The 18385-nt window shown below is 43.8% G+C and overlaps 1 protein-coding gene across 2 annotated transcripts in view; it reads right to left on the bottom strand.

The window, feature by feature from the left end:
- Nucleotides 1-18385, bottom strand: part of adamts10 (ADAM metallopeptidase with thrombospondin type 1 motif, 10) — a 42457-nt gene that overhangs the window by 13081 nt on the left and 10991 nt on the right. Inside the window, exons 3-17 of one of the 2 annotated variants that reach the window (XM_076727033.1) lie at nucleotides 18120-18259; nucleotides 17758-17967; nucleotides 14858-15026; nucleotides 14240-14442; nucleotides 13092-13175; nucleotides 10451-10596; nucleotides 9371-9414; nucleotides 9081-9186; nucleotides 7070-7216; nucleotides 6666-6807; nucleotides 5692-5799; nucleotides 5091-5236; nucleotides 4286-4349; nucleotides 4020-4122; nucleotides 946-1079 (exon numbers count right to left, since the gene is read on the bottom strand). In XM_076727033.1, the coding sequence (XP_076583148.1) occupies nucleotides 946-1079; nucleotides 4020-4122; nucleotides 4286-4349; nucleotides 5091-5236; nucleotides 5692-5799; nucleotides 6666-6807; nucleotides 7070-7216; nucleotides 9081-9186; nucleotides 9371-9414; nucleotides 10451-10596; nucleotides 13092-13175; nucleotides 14240-14442; nucleotides 14858-15026; nucleotides 17758-17967; nucleotides 18120-18259 (1946 nt within the window). Of the gene's footprint in view, nucleotides 1-945; nucleotides 1080-4019; nucleotides 4123-4285; nucleotides 4350-5090; nucleotides 5237-5691; nucleotides 5800-6665; nucleotides 6808-7069; nucleotides 7217-9080; nucleotides 9187-9370; nucleotides 9415-10450; nucleotides 10597-13091; nucleotides 13176-14239; nucleotides 14443-14857; nucleotides 15027-17757; nucleotides 17968-18119; nucleotides 18260-18385 lie in introns of those variants that run through there. The other variant, XM_076727034.1, reaches the window with a different exon arrangement.

The following is an 18385-nucleotide window of genomic DNA, read 5'->3' on the forward strand; positions in this document are numbered from 1 at the left end:
AGGAATGGATGTAGAGTCAGAAAGGGAGAGAGAAAAAGAGCGAGAGATAATAAGACTGCAGTGGATGAAAGGCTGCCTGCACTGCAGACAGACTCACAGCTGAGCTGGAGGGTCACTGAGTTCCTCCACAGGAGAACTGAGCAGTGTGCAGGGAAAAGAGAGGAGAGGTGAAGAAGAAGAGAACAGAGAGGGGATGTTGATAAACAAAATCCTCTTTTTGGATGAGTGCAGGAACTCCATCCTCACTCACCTCCTCAGTCAACCTAACCTCTGAGACGCTTGAAATAAAGCGGGATCGTGGGGGGTAAGAGGCACGCGAGGGGGAGCTAGAAAATAAAATCTTTTGGCGCACTACAAAACTGCAGGCAACCACAAAACAATGAGCTGGATATCCTGAAGTTTGAGTTTTTTTTTCCTTTGTCCTCACAGCTTCTTTTCCCCCGTCCAAAGCGTCTGCTTACTTTTTGGAGAAAAGCTGCATCCAAAATAAACAAGAAGTTGAACTAACAACAGACTGGGAATCAACAGCAACCACATAAGCTGCTCGTTGTTACCATTAGGGATTTTTTTTTTGGTCTACATCTTTTCACAAATGTGCTGTGTGGGTGTCAAAATGGGTTCCAGGGACCTGTTGGAGCTCCAGGTGGTCTCCGCTTCAACAAAACGAGCAGCAGTTAGATGTTTTGTTTTCATTAATAGCCAGGATTAAGAGAGAGTGTCGGTAATGGGACTTAAAGATCGCTGCCAAAGTTAAGACAGTTTTTCAGCGGAGCAGCTGATCGTGATGACGATCAGCAGTCAGTGTGTAAACTAGACAGTGGCAGCTGTCCAACGTCTACAGAGCTAGAATAAACAATATTATCTCAGTCGAAGACAGTCTTGTGTTGATCCTCTGTTCTGCTGCTTCATCCTTGTGTTTCAACACACCGGAAGGTTTTGTCTCACCTTACACTCTCCGTTTACACACACGTCCAGAGAGTCGTCTCGGCATGGTGTGCCGTCCACCACAGCTGGAGCTCGCTCTGTGTAGAAGTTGTATCCTTCTGCCAGGCAGTTGAGAGAACAGGGCTTCACCCCACCTAAGCACATATGCATACACAGATACACACAGGGGGCAGGACACACAGCATCAATAAAGCACATCTATCTACCTGTTATGGCACACAAACACGGATAAGGTGAGATTGTTTTCAGTCTATGGGCTTTGCTTCTCCGGTGCCTCATGTTCCCAGTTTACTAAAGCTCAAATCTGATCTTTGCTCACTGAGTGTTTCAGATCCTTTTGAGACATCTCCTCAAGAACTGAAATTTTATTAGCCTACTAGTTTCTGGCCAGTATTCTGCAGTCTGAGCTAATGGAAATATCCCAAATTGTGCAGAATTTGAATGTGGGCTAATGAAATAGTCACTGAGACAGAAGCCAAACCTCCTGCAGGGCAATCGCCCAAAAACTGAATTCCTGCACAGAGCCATGGGTTCACTAGCAGCTCTGAATGTCACGCTGGGTGTGTAATTTGGTTTGTACGCCTTTTTGAACACCTGACTGAATGATGAAGGCCAATGACACGAAGCCATGAAGCCTGCTTTAAACATTACTGTCACAATAAAGACAACAATGACGTCAAATCTATTTAGAATTTTTTTTTCCAGCATAGATTTCAACATTGCAACACAGCCTATAATACTATTCAATGAGTCACATGATAAATAGGGCTATGGTCATATTGACATGTGTGTTTTTCAGTGCTGACAACCAGCGAACAAGCAGCTGAATGTGATTAGGTCCCTGCATCTGAACACACACACTGTCAAAACTACTGAATACTCTGTGAATGCAGTCCCTAAACCCATGAGATATTGAAATAACTTGCTTTGTTCATCAAAAGGTTCAAAGATATTTGCTTAACTTACTATCACACAAGACAAACAAAAGCAACAAATCCTGATATTTGAGAACCTGGAACCCGAAACTTTTGGCCATTTATACTTAAAGAAATGACTCAAACTTTTAACTGATAATCACAGCAGGAGTCAATTACTTTCCTGACAATTAATCGACCAATCATTTGAGCTCTACGTATGTTAATGCATGTGTGTTCAGTATTTAGTGTCTCCACTGCTGTGATGTAAGTAGTGATCTGTAAATGTGCTGTGACAAAGAAAATTCATAAACACACACACACCTCCAGTACATGTAGACACTAATCACTACACACACAGTAAAGTATGATAGTCACTATTTTCTCTGTATTCCTTTCACTGCCCTGACACACAGGCATGTGCACGTGTTCACGTACGTCACTACGGCCCTGTGGAGACACTTTATTGACATTACGCTCCCTGAACCCCAATCCTAAACTTAATCTAATTCTAATCCTAAACCTCAAACCAAGTCTTAACCCTGAACAGGTCCCAGGTCCCCACAGTGACAGGAGGTCCCCATGGGTTGGTGTGCAGTCAGTTTAAAGTCTCCACTGGGATATAAAAAGAAACATACACACACACATACACACACACACACACACACACACACACAGAGTTGCTAGAGGATTTCTCCAACCAAATGGTATATATCCTTCACTCATCTGTGCACCTCGCCAACAGCTCCACTGCTTGAGTGGCTGCTGACATCAGTCTGGGCTGTGTTTGTTTGTGCTGGCAGCGCTGAAGCAGGTACAGTATGTACTGGGAGGGAGAGAGAGACAGAGAGAGTATGCACTGGCATGGCCTGCAGACGATAAAGCGGTCAGACCACGGAAAACTACAATTCCCATGGTGCCTAGCATTGGCGGGGCAACCATGGCTTCGAGCAGGGTGTGTGTGTGCATATCATAACTCGCAGGGTGTGTTGTATGGAGTGTGAAGGTCGAGTGTGAAGGCTGTTGGACTGAGAGCAGCAGTGTGGGGCAGCTTGTTTCAGCTTATACGACAGACCTTTTTTAATGAACTGTCCTTGGCTGCCTGAGCTGAGAGAGAAAGGCTGCCTCTGTTCTCAGTGTCAGATTGCATAATGGTGAACTAAATAAAGTGAGACAAGGAGAGACATTTATAGAGACCGGAGGAGCAGAGAAGACCAAGAAAAAGAGCGTGAAGAAGAAGTTGTGTGCTTGGAGGGTGAACGTGAAAGGAGCAAAGCCGAACTGAGAATGTGAGAAGAGTGAGAGGGCTGCAGAGGACAGGGAAGGGGCTGGGCGGTGTGATCTGGCCTTCGCATAGGGCAGAGTCTATGGCACTGCTCCTATTTTAACAGCTGCAAGGGATTTCCATTGTAAAATCAGCTGACTTGATGAAAGGAGCACTTGTTGCCTGAAGTTGGAATTGGCTGGCCAGCTATCTCTGTAAGCCATTATGTTTTTGGAGGGCTAGATTAAAAGCAGTTATGTCGTTGAAACTATTTATCTTTCACGTCCAGTGTAGTGCTCATCAGGAGCGAGGAATTCTTGCAAGGCATCATGGGATGCATGGTTCGCTGCAGCCAGCATCTGTGGGCCAGACAGGAGGGAGTCTGCAGCTTCGATTCACTTTCTCCTGTCTCTCCCTCTCTCTCGACACACACACGCATGCACACACACGCACGCACTACTCTGTCTCCTGACTTGTGTTGATCTCCTGTCATCAACTCTTAGCTCGCATCTTCCTCAATTTCAAGCCCTCTATATGCTAAAAGGAGTTAACGTTGATGGAGTGGTGAATGTAAAACCAAAACAATGAGCTGAAAGACATTAAATCACTCCGTGGAGCTGAAAGAATATTGGAGCATAATTGTCTGTGACCCCTCTCACATCAGAATTCACATCAATATTTGATCCATCGTTAATACAAAACTGTTGTTAAGTGCAGCTTTAAGTTCAGTGCTTCAGTATACTGTCTGTACTTACTTTCAACCAATGAACAATGACAGTGACGGTAAGGGCAAAGAGGCAATCTGCAGTAGAGATCACCATGGTGCAAATAAATACACAAATACACACACACACACACGCCCACAGACCCCCCACAGAGATGGGTTACTCACTCACCCCCTCTGTATGGCTTCCAGGTGTAAAACTTTCCCCGGAAAGGAACACTGTCAAAATCAGAGCACTGAATCTCCCGGAAATCCCGAGACCCTGCAGGGCACTCCTGTAAGACACACACGCACACAACACACACAAACGTGCAAGCAGAGTGCCATTCAATGACCACAAACAAAACACAGTGAATCAAATAATATTCAGAATTTTGGTTACACTATGTCCACCAATCAATGGTAATGGCGATGAAGATGAAGAGCAGCAATACTCACATCAATATTGCAGGACCTGAAGCGCTTTCTCTCCCCCAGACAATACTTTCCACCAATGGTTGGCCTATAACCAAACACAAAGAGAATGGGCCAGTCAGTCACATCTGAGTGCAATTTAACAAGATCTAACCTCTCTGCTTTGCCTGCCTTCATCAGTGTGTTTTCAATCTGACTGTCTTGTCACTGTCTTTTATTGCTTTATTGTCCATCGCAGACCATCACGACACCACCTCCACATAAAAAAAAAGAACAAGCTGAGAGGGAAGCCAGAGTCAGCCCTCATCAAATGGCTGCCTCTGCTAAACTTTCAAGAAATTTAAACAGAACGGAGCCAAAGCAAATATGCAAATGATGCTAAGAAATGATACGAAAGAACGCCGTTGGCCTCACATTTGGGTCAATTCATCCTCAGTTTAAACAGTTCAAGATGAGGGATCTGGTGACTGTGATTCAAAAAAGGTCTGCGAGTCATATGGTGATGAATCAGACTCTCTGAATTATTTCAAACACGATAAAAACGGTGGCACTGCTGCCCGCATGAAGGTCCTGCACATAAATCTCAGCCCTGTTTTCTGCATTGAGGCCGCATGTCCTTCCTGCGTTCTGTCAGTGTTTGAGTGCTCCAGTTTCCTCCCACAGGTAAAACTACTCAGCAATTTTCTCCAAACATCTGACTTTAACTTTGCTGATACAAACTCCCAAACCTGACATACTGGCCAATATTGATGCGTATGGCACAATACTCCACCTGTAATCTATTCTAGGTAGCTAACTAGAAAGCTATCCCTCATAGTTAGACACAAACCTGGGGCTGTCACAGTGTCTTATGGAAGAGGAAACTCCTCCTCCACAGGTCCTGCTGCACTCCTCCCACGGTGACCACAGACCCCAGCCCCCATCCACGCCCTCCGGACGGGTCCCATACGCCACACACACCCGCTTGTAGCACCACTGCAGCACGAACACATGTACACATATACATGTTCAGATACGCAGAATTGAATGAACAATGGCAGCATTCCTTAAAAAAAGGTAAATATTAGCAAAATTGATCATTAGGCTATAAGAAAGCAAATTATTAGAATACAGGACAAGTCATATCCCACAACCCTGCAAACAGATTATTTTTTTTTTAACTTTGTGTTTTTCAGGGTTTTAAAATGGTCAATCCTACAAATATTTTTATGAGTAAACATGTTATCCAACAAGACAACAGCCAGGATGAGTCAGTGTGAGCACATGCGCTTTTTTTTAATTCTTGTAATAGGCAGGAGAACCAGTCCCAGATGAACATCATCACTCCACCCCCACCGGCCACATTTAGCCTCTTTTGTGGGAACAATTCCACCTTTACGCCCCAACTTCCAGAAGAATAATGTAAGAGAGAGATGAGTTTCTGTATTTACCCCTTTCTCTATGGTGTTTGTCTGACAGATGGTTCCCTCTGCAGCTGGGATGCTGCTGGTGATGCAACGGTTGCTCTTGCTCATGCACCAAAGTTCACTGCAGACTTCCTGTGTGAGTGACAGGATAATGAAAACACGGGAGAGAGAGAGAGAGGGACGAAGCAGAGTGAGAAAATTTACATTCGCATTTCTATATAAGTGCAACATAAAGACACAACAGCAGACACACTGTTGTTCACCCTCTCGGCTCCCACTGCAGCGATGTCTATAACACACACATAACACGGATTATGCTTTACTGTGTACATATGTTCTGAACACATAAGTATCAACAACAATGAGTATATAAAGAAGTATTCTGTTCCAGATGTCCGTTCAATCTGAACGTGGCCCCATAAAAGTTTACCGTGCAGTTAAGTGGATGCTATTCTGTGAAAGTATTGCAAGATGCTTCCCGTTGTTGGTGGTCACAGTTTTTAAGATCAGTATCGTCAGTCTGATCTCCAGAGGGTTTTTTAATCATTTCTTCAGTATGTGATCCATTTGGATATACCTGCATGATTTGTAATAAGAAAAGCAAAGGTGTACTTGAGAAGACTGTGATTGGTGGGGGTTAAGACCATTTGAGACTTAAAGCTGGGGTCCCCCCTGTGCATGAGATGAGACATGGCCTCGCTGTATATGGGTGTAAACTATCCCTGGCTGTATTGGGTCATTGTGGGTAATATTGCTCTGTCGCTCAGTTGGCCAGTCCACCACTTTGCTCTAGACTAATAACTAAAGAACAGTTGGATGGATTTGCATACAGTTTTGTACAGACATGCATGGTTCCAGGAGGATGAATGTTACTGACTTTGATCCGCTGACTTTCCTTTATCTCTATCTCTATCGCCACCATGAAGTTGACATTTATAGTTTTGAGTGAAATGTCTCAAAAAAAGGGAAAAGTGGTAAAGTGTAGATGGAGCACTCACCGCATATTTACATTGTCGAGATCTGACGCCGTACTGGAAGCGACACTGTTCGTCTGCGTCGTAGGCCTGACCCGGAGCTGTGGTGGGGTACACAAACTCCTGCTTGGGGGGGATGTTGTTCAGACAGGAGCCCATACCTGAGCTGAAGCACACCAAACAGAAGAGCGTGAGATTAAAATACACAATAACTGTTTTTCAGTGTCATTTGTTCTAAGAATATCAAAATTACTAATTTATCAATAATTAAACTGAAGAGGATTCGCCTACCATCAAGTCCAATCTGCTACTTGAGTGTTTGTCTGACCATCAAAAATGTTACTCTGACATCCAAGAGAACTTCTCTTTCTCAAACCTCTAATTACCAAATTATTTGTGGTTTGCAGATATCTGATAGGCGGACTCACTCCAGGAAGCTGGTGATGTAATCCCGGCTACAGGCTGACCAGATGAATGGGTTTGTCTTCATGGTGATGTGGTCAGCCATCAGCTTGGCAGTCTCCTGGCTGCGGGGCCCACAGGCATTCCCCATACCGTCATGGTTCATCCCAAACCTAAAGCCCATGATGATACAGTGACAACAGTTTGAGGCCGCGTGGACCGGTAATAGTCCCTGCAGCAGGCATGGGGACAGCGGAAAACAGATCACTGCGGATGACCGAGGGGGATCTAAACACCAGACATGTTGTAGTGGTTGGACCGTCAGAGGGGGGGTGCCAGTCTGCAACTGGTCTGACAAAATAAATTAAATTTGCATCAAACCACACAAAGGATATATAATCTTCACCCTGAATCATAAACCTGCAGGATATATAAACACTGACACTGAAGAGGCAGATCTCCACAATCTGAAAGAGCACAGTCCACTGTGACCACATGTTCAACTGCTATCATCATAGGAAAGTGGACATGTACACCTTTTACATGTAAATACCCCCGAAATATTCAATTCACCAACATACGCGACAAAGAAAAGCATCAAGTTCTCACATTTAAGAAGCAGAAACCAGAGAACATTTGGGCTCCTAATTAACTCATCACAGATGACTTCTCTGATGATGGCCTACTCATTCCAGATTTACACTTGTTATTCCAAAATGCATTTTACCGTCTAAGCCTGCAGGACAGAAGAATAGCGGAGCATTAATTGACAGACAGCGATAACGCTCACAGTAGCTGTGTTTGAAATATAAATGCTCTGAAAGCTTTTCCTCCCTCAGCTGAGTCATCACTGGTCTTTTCATGTGGGTGCCCTCCACCACAAACAGGCCTGCGTTTAATCTAATGCTGCACTGTGATGTCAAAACAATTTATATGACAATTTAAAACAAATGTTGATTGTGTTGAAGCAGAGGAAACAGATTGTATATAGTATAGACAGACTCTAATCAGCCCGCGAGTTCCAGTCATGTCGGCTCCTAAGCGTTGTGGTCTGAGTACATGAAAGCTACCTGTGTTTATCGTTAGAGAGGCAAGACCCCGAAGGATCCACCATCTGTCTTAATACTTGTAAGGGCTGTGTATGTGTGTGGACAAAATGCAGCGAGAGACTCAATTACTCTGAGCAAGTAGGATATTCTCCAAAAATAAACCAACTCGATGGTTTTCTCAGGAAAAGAGACGGATAAAATCAGTGACCTCTGTTGATTTACTGCATTCGTGACAGAAGCGAAGCACACAGGCGGATAAAATAGCTCGTCACTAAGTGATACAGATCAGCAATCCCAGGCAAATGAGTAAAACACAGTTTGCAGCTCATCCAGGGGATCCCGATACAAAAACCAGAGGCATCTCCAGGTGCTGCACCAGCCACACATGGAACTAATTCCACATATAAATAGTGTGACGGAAAGAAAATATACAACTATTAACACATTCTCAACTGATGGAAATGACTCATGGTGCTAGAGATTACATAAACTATCTCTGGAGATCTGCAGATGTAATCTGAGGAGGGAGGAATCATCTTGGACCAGAACACAAGAAAAGACACATGAGACACCTCAGGGATTTCTTCAGGGACATTTTGTGTTTCAGCCTCAGCTAAAGAACAGCTACCAGGGGTCTGGTACAGAGGGGATTCGATGTTTTTTCGTACGGAACACGGGGTTATGAACTTCTCCTCGACCGTCTGAGCGGGTTACAGCTTAACGTGCATGATCTCTGCATGCAAGCTTTTAAAGATGTATAACATGTCAGCCCTGTTCTATGCTGAGTAACACGGCTAATAGCATGTTCAGACATCACACATGTGCGTCTACTGAAACCATGTTCAAACTGTGTTGGACCTATTACACACACACACACACACACGCACACACACACATGCATATCAGAAAATTATGAGTTCATTGTGTGTGTGTGTGTGTGTGTGTGTGTGTGTGTGTGTGTGTGTGTGTGTGTGTGTCTTTCACTCACGTGTGTCCTAGCTCATGGGCAATAGTGAAAGCTGTTCCCAGGCCGATGTCCTCATTGATGCTGCAGCTCCTCTCTGGCTCACACATCCCTCCTACAGGAGCCAGACCTGTCTCACACACACACACACACACACAGAAATTGAGATTAGCAAGATTTTGTACCTGTCTGTGTGTTTCTTATAGAATTAATGGCTCTACAGTCAGAGGAGAAATGGTGTGTTCATGCGTGTATGTGTGTGTGTGTGTGTGTGTGTGTGTGTGTGTGTGTGTGTGTGTGTGTGTGTGTCTCACCTAGGGTTTCACAGGGCTTGTTTTTTTGGATGCAGATGTCGTACCTGCAGACGGGAAGGAAAATCAAGCCAGCCAGTTTAAAATATCATACTTTTTACAACATTAAACAGCCAAAATCCAGCATGTCATGTGATCACACTTACATATAAAAACAGAATACAAACACACACACTTGATGCAGACATACTGTGCAGTCACAGACAGTGGCAGACACACTTGCACAGACATTATGGACAGACAGTGGACAGCAGCGATAGCAGACAGATATAGTTTTGAATGAACAATAGCAGGAAGCCGTGGACGGTCACTGTGGTGTCATCTGTCTGGACGGCTTCCATCCTCTGCTTGATAAACGCTGTCGTAAAACCGAAGGGTTCTCACAAAGCCACCACCGCAACCACATCTCAAAAACAGACATTTATCTATCTGTACTTTTCTTACGCCTCCTCTTACATAATTGCATTCTGTTAGAAAGAATAGGAAAGTATTTGTGGCAGCTCTGCCCAGCCCCATCGCGATCAGATGACTCTGACCAAACCGTGGTTGTTGTTTGCACATTCCTCAGTCAACAGCATCAGTGTTTTATCTGCTTCGTGTGCACCTTCCACTGCTGACCCTCTTCTCCTCCAGAAGTATCAGTAACAGATCGAGAAATGACAAGAACACAACGCTGTCAGATTTGATTTCTGCTCTCTTTCTCATCCTTTCAGGGTGTCTCTCCATTTTCTCTGGGCCGCTTCCTTCAAATAAATAAATCTGTCTTTGTCTCTCACTCCCTCCTCATATCTCTCTTTTACATTTTGTCTCCAGATGCTGAGCTGGGCAGAGCGGCCCCAGCTATCGTCACCACAGACAGGACAAGATACAGCCCAACACTCTTGGACTTGGCTTTATGAAAAACCTATGAGGATAGGGGCTGGGAATGTAAGAATTCAGCTCAGAGGAAACACTGCTTTAACCCTTAAATGAACAGGGAACAGACTAAACGCATTTACAGGCCGTAGGAGCGCTAGTCAGACCAAAACTCTGTCATTCAAAATGACCTCCTGTGAGAAAGGTTTGTCCGTTTGCATTTCTCACCTGGTGATAAGCACGGCAGTGTCATGGTGAGCGATCCCGTTGTCTGGTATGGCGTTGCCGTAGCTGCTCCGGTGCTGGATGGTTTTCTGCCATTTACAGAAGCTGTCTAAAGACTTCCCTGCATGGTGGTTGATCTCTAGAGTTGGCTGGAAGAAAGAGCAGGAAGGAAAAACAGAGTCAAATGCAAATTGGGAAAGTAAAGTTTTGTATTTAAATCTTAAACACAACAAAAACAGAAAAACTTGGGCAATTTCATATTTTTGTAAAGATACTTCATTTAATGACATTAGGTTATTCCAGTGTCAGCAAAGGGGGTTTCAACAATCAGGTGATAGGCCCAACAATGCTATGATAAGCCCGCCCGGGTCTTCCTGTATTGCAGTGTTTCTGACTTGTTTTCCGCCTTCGTGTGTTAGTCTTTCTGTCCTGTGAAAACAACGTATCTCCAAAATGTCAACTTTACATTAGATAAGGGAAAAACAGTTTTTTCAGCTTGGTGACTCATGTTTCAGATAATCCAAAGGGTTTTTACTTAGTAAAAAAAATTTAAAATTTAAAATCACCAAATTTGGGGATACATGTTTTTTCTGGACGGCGGCTTCATTACACTGTAGCTAATGTGGAGGCAGGGTTATAGTGAAGGTGCTTTCTGGTACTATGAGAGTGCAGAGAGGAGAGGAGGGAGGGCTCTGCTGGCCACAGCTGGCGAGAACTCGTAACCCAGGAATGCATGTGGTGACATAACTAGTAATTGTCTCATCCCACAGTCCCTCATTTCTGGGACCACTGCTGGCCTCACTTTATTTTCCAGGGGCAGCTTGCCGTTTTCAGACCTGGAAACCAGCAGCTGAACCACTCACTGAGACGACTCTCAATCCTGTCACGACCTCAACCTCAACGGTCCATGGAGAAAGAATAACAACACTAATACTGCCCACCGCTAATGATCCTAACATTTACTTCTTTACAATGTCAGATGACAAACACATCCGAGCGATAAATTACAGAGCTTATTTTGAGGCAGCATGAACAGTATGAATCATAAATGTTCCCTATTAAGAGCGCTAAGGAGGAAACCTCAAAGCCACACTGCGTGCCCCTTTAATTCATTATGATTCATCTGTCAGATTTCTAGAGGGTCAACATTACGCTGGCCGCACCATCTCACCACATGCTGTTAATGGCAGGCTAATAAAGTCAGTTACTAGGAAGTCAGATGGCCCAGTCATCTGCCGTGCTATGCTGGTAAGGTCGTGCACTTTTTATGAGTTGAACCTTTGCCTTGTGGTCAGGTGTGGATTCAAACTCTGTGCCCTTTATAACATACATTCACTCACTCATATCATACAACAAGAGTCTAAAGCCACGCTAACAGCTCTCTGAGGCTGTGCAAAGCAATGCTTTGAGCTGAACACTAGTGTCAGCATGCTAACAACATATAATGACAATGCTAACATGCTGATGTTTAGTAGGTATTATGTTTTCCATTTCGTTTAGCACAATAGTATGCTAACATTTGCTAATTAGCATTGTTTCAAATACAACTGAGGCTCAATGGAATATCCAGATTACGGATTATGGATATCATGGTCAAGACTTCCATGAGCTGGTCATTGTTTACAGTCCAAATATCAACTTGACTTTCAAACTGGACAACAACATTTCGGCTAATATATTTAAACAGAGACAGACACCCCACTCATATGCTGAGAATATCTGCATATGAGTGTATTTAATCCAATACATTCTGCCTCTTTTACTCTCCACGTGGACTGTTTACCTGCATGCAACCAAAAACAGCTCAAACAAGATTGGTCAACACTACTCAGCAAACGGAAAGCAGAACACTTCCAATATCAAAATACTGTCTACAGATTGTGCATTCGTATGCAGATATCTGTTTATAGAGATTAGGGGATAACCAGACACACTTTACTAAGAAGCTAAATTGTCAACCTCATGGTGGCACTAGAGGAGAAGTCAGAGGATCACCAAAGTCAGATTCATAGTCTGAATCTGACATCTGGTAACCCATCAATCCAATCCATTGAGAAATTTCAGTCTGGACAAAAGTGGTGTACCAAGTGACCAACGGAGCTTGACATTAATCTACACCGTTAGCGTTGCTACAAAATATTGGTAAATTGACAGAAAAGACCTTGATGAATGCGGTGATTTTGGATCCTGATGTTGATTTAAAAGCAACACACTTCTCTGGTGAAGCAGATTTAGATGCTGTTTTTTGGTTCAATGTCTAAATCGAACTTTAAGCTTCTCTACACCCTGGAAGTGCATCATAGCAATGATCAGAGAGGTCACTGTTCACCACAGAAAGCAGTCATAAAGCAGCTCTGTCTGACAGGTACCACCACCCTCCTCATATCCTGACTTTCCTGCCTTTCCTCACCCATCTCCCTCTTCCTAACCTCCTTACAGCCGCTTGTACCTCTCATTACAGCCAGGACCTGCATACACACATACAGTCCACAGGGAGCGGTGGAGGAAAAGACACTTAAGCCAATAATTTGACACAAACAAGGAGCTCATAGATGTGCGTTGTGCAGGTTATGAGGACAAGCACAGAAAGACATACAGAGAGGAGAGAAGAGGGTTGTACAACTTATTACAGTAGTTTATTTACCTGGTCTTCCATGAGCAGGATGAGCCGTGTCACCACGATGTTGACTGCATTCCCCAGGCTAGAATCCTGGAACAGTTTGGCAACCTGACCTCCAGGGAAACAAGAAAAGACCAGTCTTAAAAACAGCTGATGCACCAGTTAGGCACATTAAAGTAGAGCTGAAATAGACACAAGAGTAATGTCCAGTCATGAAAATGAAAACAGAAAAATTGATTTAGGATGATGTAGGATGGATTTAGGATGAGACCAGCCCTGATGCATTGTCTGTGTATAATAACAACGTTTGTGTCAATCTGCCTTTCGTGACCCCCAGAAAGTCTGGATTAATGTAACAATGCCAAGAGCAAACAGAAGTGGGCTAAAAAGGCATTCCTGTGTTGTGCTGAGACTGGTTTTAAGCTGTAACACTTCATCTATGAGACAGACTAATCTGACAGTCTTTAAAGAGCTGCAAAGTCAGTGCACCCAAAGCGCAGGTGATTATTAAAGAGTTAAAGCACCAACAGTAATAAAAAGACCAGAGTTAAAACCACTACTAGTCAAGCACTAAAGCTGCACTCAGACACGTGTCATTACGGGTGTCTGGTGTAATTTGGCCCACTTTGCTCCACGCCACTAAACAGATGCTGTTGGTTTCTGTGATTCTGTAACACTCCGGATGCAACCTGCTTTGGAACAACAGCAGCTGACCAACCTTTCATTAAATGCATTCCTAACACGTGTGTGTATAGGTTTGAAGGACTGATTGTGTGTGAAGAGATCCCCCGTGACAGAAATAGTGCAGATGATGACATACAACGTAAGGCCGTCTGACTGAAACATGTGGCCTCCCCGGGGACAAATCAAAATAGATCCACGCATTTGTCTTTCTTTCTGTCTCCAAGCATTACTAATGCTATTAAATAAGTCTCAACCTGATTTATTTCAACTTCAAAGTCAGAACTGATTGTTGGATTTCTGCTGAAAGCTTCAGAAAGCTAAATTTCACAAAAGCAAGTCAGTTTATCTCTGTTTTCGTGTGAAACTTGACGATTTTAACAATTCTGCTATTTATGGAAATCTCTCAGTTATTAATCAACTCCAGTGACAGAGGGGACGCGGCCTTTTAACGCATTGTGCATGTGCATCTTTTGTGTTGTGAAACTTACAATATTCATGACAGCCAGGATGTATTGCTCGATGTCTCTGCGACCGTGGTAACCCACCATCATCTTGTCAGCCACCACCAGCGTCTCCACGTAGCGCTCTCGGCTAACTGAGCGCTTCAGAGGCAGCTGGCCGCGACCGACATGATGGGGAGGCGTCTTCAGGGTTCGCTGCCACCATGACGCGCCTTTCATCGGCTTCTCGTCTGAGGAAGATCGCACACGTTCATGTTTTGAAGGAGAATGAAGACACTCGCAAAAACACAGCAGCAGCCAATTGTACATTGAAAACAGATCACTGTACGCTTCGTGTTCGGCCAAGACCCCGATTACAACACTTAACCAAACAGAATGACGCCTGAACACCATCTCCATGAACATAAGCAGGATGAGCGTCACAAACAGGGATGTTTTTAACTTTCATTAGTCAAAATATGGTTTCCTGAACATACTTTTGCATTTTCAGCAACGCCCTGTCAGACTCAGTCCCACCCAAACACAACTGGGAACTCACACACAACCACCATCTCCTGCTGCTGGCTGCCATCCAAATCAGCCTGGGGCAGTTTGGACCGACAGTAACGGCTGCTACTAAAAAGACCAGAATATCTCTCCTCTCACCAATGACTCCACAGGATTGGCCCTTGTACTGATGGCGGAGCGATGACCGCTTGTAAACCACATGGGGGCGCCCCTCTGCTCTCTCCCCCCTCTCCATCCTGGTCTGGTTATCTGGTGAGACAAGGGGTTCAATCAGGTACTCCTCTCCCCCTGCAACAATCACCCCCTGCTGCAGAGAGACAGATGTGTAGAATAGAACAGAATAACAGGAATCATTGCTTTCATGATACATATATCACAAATGTCACATTACACGGATGGTATGAATCTTTAGCAAAACATGTTGAGAAAGAAATAACACAACCACTAACACAGATCATCCCAAAGGCTCCATCAAAGATAAGATGAAAATCACTGCTCTTCGTGTTGAAAGAGCAACAAAGCAGGCAGGTTAAGTTACGGTGAGGTGGAGGCAAATCAAAGGCCCTCTGATGGTGCCAATGGGTCAGAGAAGTGACGCCTCGTTAACTTTACAGGCAGCACTTGTCAGTATTGAGCAGAGAGCATTGTATTTGGAGAGACGTGCAGTAGTTTACAGCACGCATGCAAGGTGTCGACGCCACAGTGAGACTCTTGACAAAAGCTTTTGTTCCTCAAGAGTCACTGACTTTTGTTTTCTGGTCACAATACCAAACAAATGAAGATAATAAGGAAATAACACAAGCACTCAGACAGAAATACACAATGACACAATGACTGCGGTGACTAATGTAAACAGTACAATCTGCAATACCCTCCACCCACTCCAAGCAAAGGCACAGTCTAGAAAGACACCCCAACAAATAACAGACGGATGATTGGGAAACAGTACCGTTGGGTAAAAACACAGTATACCACAGAGTAAACAGGCTTCATTTAGATGAGACATGAGTAGTAAACTTAGAATTTCAGGCAGATACAAACAAGATGATATTCTTGTTCTAACCCCCCTCCTCTTTTTGCATGAATCACTTAATGTTGTAACTTCCACATCATGTAATAATGATGATTATTTACTAAAAATATTGGAACAACATGTAATAACTAACAACAAATAACTGATAACAGATTGTAGTAGCCTGGCAAGTATTACTGTTACACAGTAATACTAAAAATACATACAGTGTATCTGTTAGATAGTAATAATCTGTCACAGGAGGCCGAGGCAAAACGGATATTTAGAATTTTTAAATTGAAACTGTATGAATCCAATACTATCCAATAACTGTTCAGTGAAGGAATGACACTCATTTCATAACTAGAGATATTTTAATATTGCAGATACAAGCCCAACATTATCATCATATCGCTCTGTGTTCTGACTGTCCCACTACAAACACTGTCCCCCTCACAGGGTCCTCTGTTGGCAAACTGTGGACCCATCTGAGAAGAGGATCAGGACCCCACAGAACAAACACACACACACACACAGAAACACACGTGAGAGCATGAAAGAGTGAATGAGAGCGAGGAAAATGAGAGAGTGAGACAGAGAGCGATACACTAACACTTCCTTTGATTCTGCTCAGATGTGTTGGCTCTGGCCGGAGCGAGTGTCTCCCCTCGACTCACTGCGGCAGCCTTTAATCTCATAATAAAGTTAGTGATGCTCCCCTGGACACACAGCCCGCTCGCTGGTGAATGTGCTCATGCTGGTCTGACCAACAGTAATTACGTGTGCGGCTTATTAACGCTTTGTGAACACATCTAATCCTCGGCTGTGTACACTGTGTGGAGCCTGCTGTTTGTAGTGAGAGGATACACAGATACACAGTGCTGTGAATGCAGGAAAATGATTTCAGCCAACAAAATGATGCATCACAATTAAGTGATCCAGTCGAGTGATTCAGCGGGGGGCTAGCTTTCATCTCTTAATGTGGAGCATTAACAAGCAGATGATGAGAATGGGAAATAAATGAAAAAGGAATTACTTTACTAAGCAGTAAACAAGACCGCGATGGAAAACTGTTAAGATTTTCAGATGATTAAAGGTCCTCTGCTCTGTTATTTTCACCATAACCTGCCTTGTTGACCACAGCTTCAGACAATAATCTCTCTCATTTCCCAATCTGCCTTTAAACAGCTTCAAGAGAGCAGGTCAGAACTTGATGTATTTTGGCTGAAAGAATGTGGGGGGCTGCCCCCGACAGTTTAGTATCTTTCAATCTGAAAGCGTGTTAAATATCATTATTCATAAAAGTCTCTCATCTCTCTTGCTCTTGCTTTTAGTCGTGGTCAGACAACACATCACACAAGCTGGTTCGCCTCATGCATACTGATACTGCGCTTATGTCGTATTGAATTGATGGTTATCATCAGTTTCAGTGTTCATATGAAACTCCAAATCATGATTATGAATGAATAATAAGAAACATCCGACTTGGCACGAAACTTCCTGAAAACGCGGATGCCTCATAACAGCCAAAGTCTGTCATTCCAGATCGTAAACCCTAATTTTAATCTTCAGAATATTAACATAGTCAGTGTGAAGTCATTTTAAGCCTCACACGACCAACTCTGCAGTAATACAATAGCCTGGAGTTGATCAATTCTCTCCCTCTAACATCCATCCCACGCGACAAGCCGTGAGCGTGGTATAAAAGAGAGCGGTGGTGATGGGACAGTAACTGCAGGATTTCCTTAAGCTGCAGTGTTTCTTTTACAATGAATGTAAGCAATGTAAGGATGAACCTCCATATCTGAAATTCAATTTCAGTCATTTCAGTTTCTGAGGAGCACACCTGTTGTTTGGGCAAAGATTAAAGCTGGCTTGAGTCCCCGAGGTTTGTTAAAATTTCATGCTTTGATGTCCGAAATCAAGCCTTGCTGATCCCTTATTTGCTAAGACAGCGCTGCTGCTGCTGCTGCTGACCCCACTGGGTGTATTAGGTCTGGATTAGGCTTGAAGGATTCAGTCTTACCAGGCCATTACAGTTGCTCAGGGCCACTTTGCTGGAGTGCGGCTGATCTTGGAGGTGTCCTACATAGTGGCAGTGGGGGGAGTAAGGATGACTCCAGGCCAATCGTCCTCTCTTCCAGTACTCCACCCTGAACTGCCTAGAGAGCAGGCCACCCTGCAGCGTTAGGTTCAGCAGGAAGTTGTTACGTGACGTGGACAGCTGGTAGAAGAGCTAAGAGGCAGAAAAAGAGAGAGCTCAGCTGAAAATTGCTCTTGGATCAAAAGTATTCTAGAGAGTAACTTAAAGATGTGTATAAATGTAAGAAGCACAGACTTGAAAGAAGAATGAAAAATAAAGGGAGGCAATTTCAAAAAGCATAATACAGAGTCAGGCAGCCTGTCTTCAGCGCTGCGTCTTCTTCTTCGGTGGTGTTGAGGTGTTTCTGCATCCAGCGTCTCACCATTAGGTCCTACACGTACTGGGATGGCAATCTCATACTGGCCTAGACTGGACAGGAAAGCAGCTAGAGGGAGGGAAATAAAGAAGGCATAAAACCAAAACCAGAGTTTAACTTAATAAAGTCAAAATTCAGCTTAATTTAATTGAGTCTAATTAAAAACAGTTGAGGATCTGGGAGTTGCTTGATTTG

The sequence above is a fragment of the Chaetodon auriga genome, chromosome 3 (assembly GCF_051107435.1).
Source record: "Chaetodon auriga isolate fChaAug3 chromosome 3, fChaAug3.hap1, whole genome shotgun sequence".
NCBI lineage: Eukaryota > Metazoa > Chordata > Actinopteri > Chaetodontiformes > Chaetodontidae > Chaetodon > Chaetodon auriga.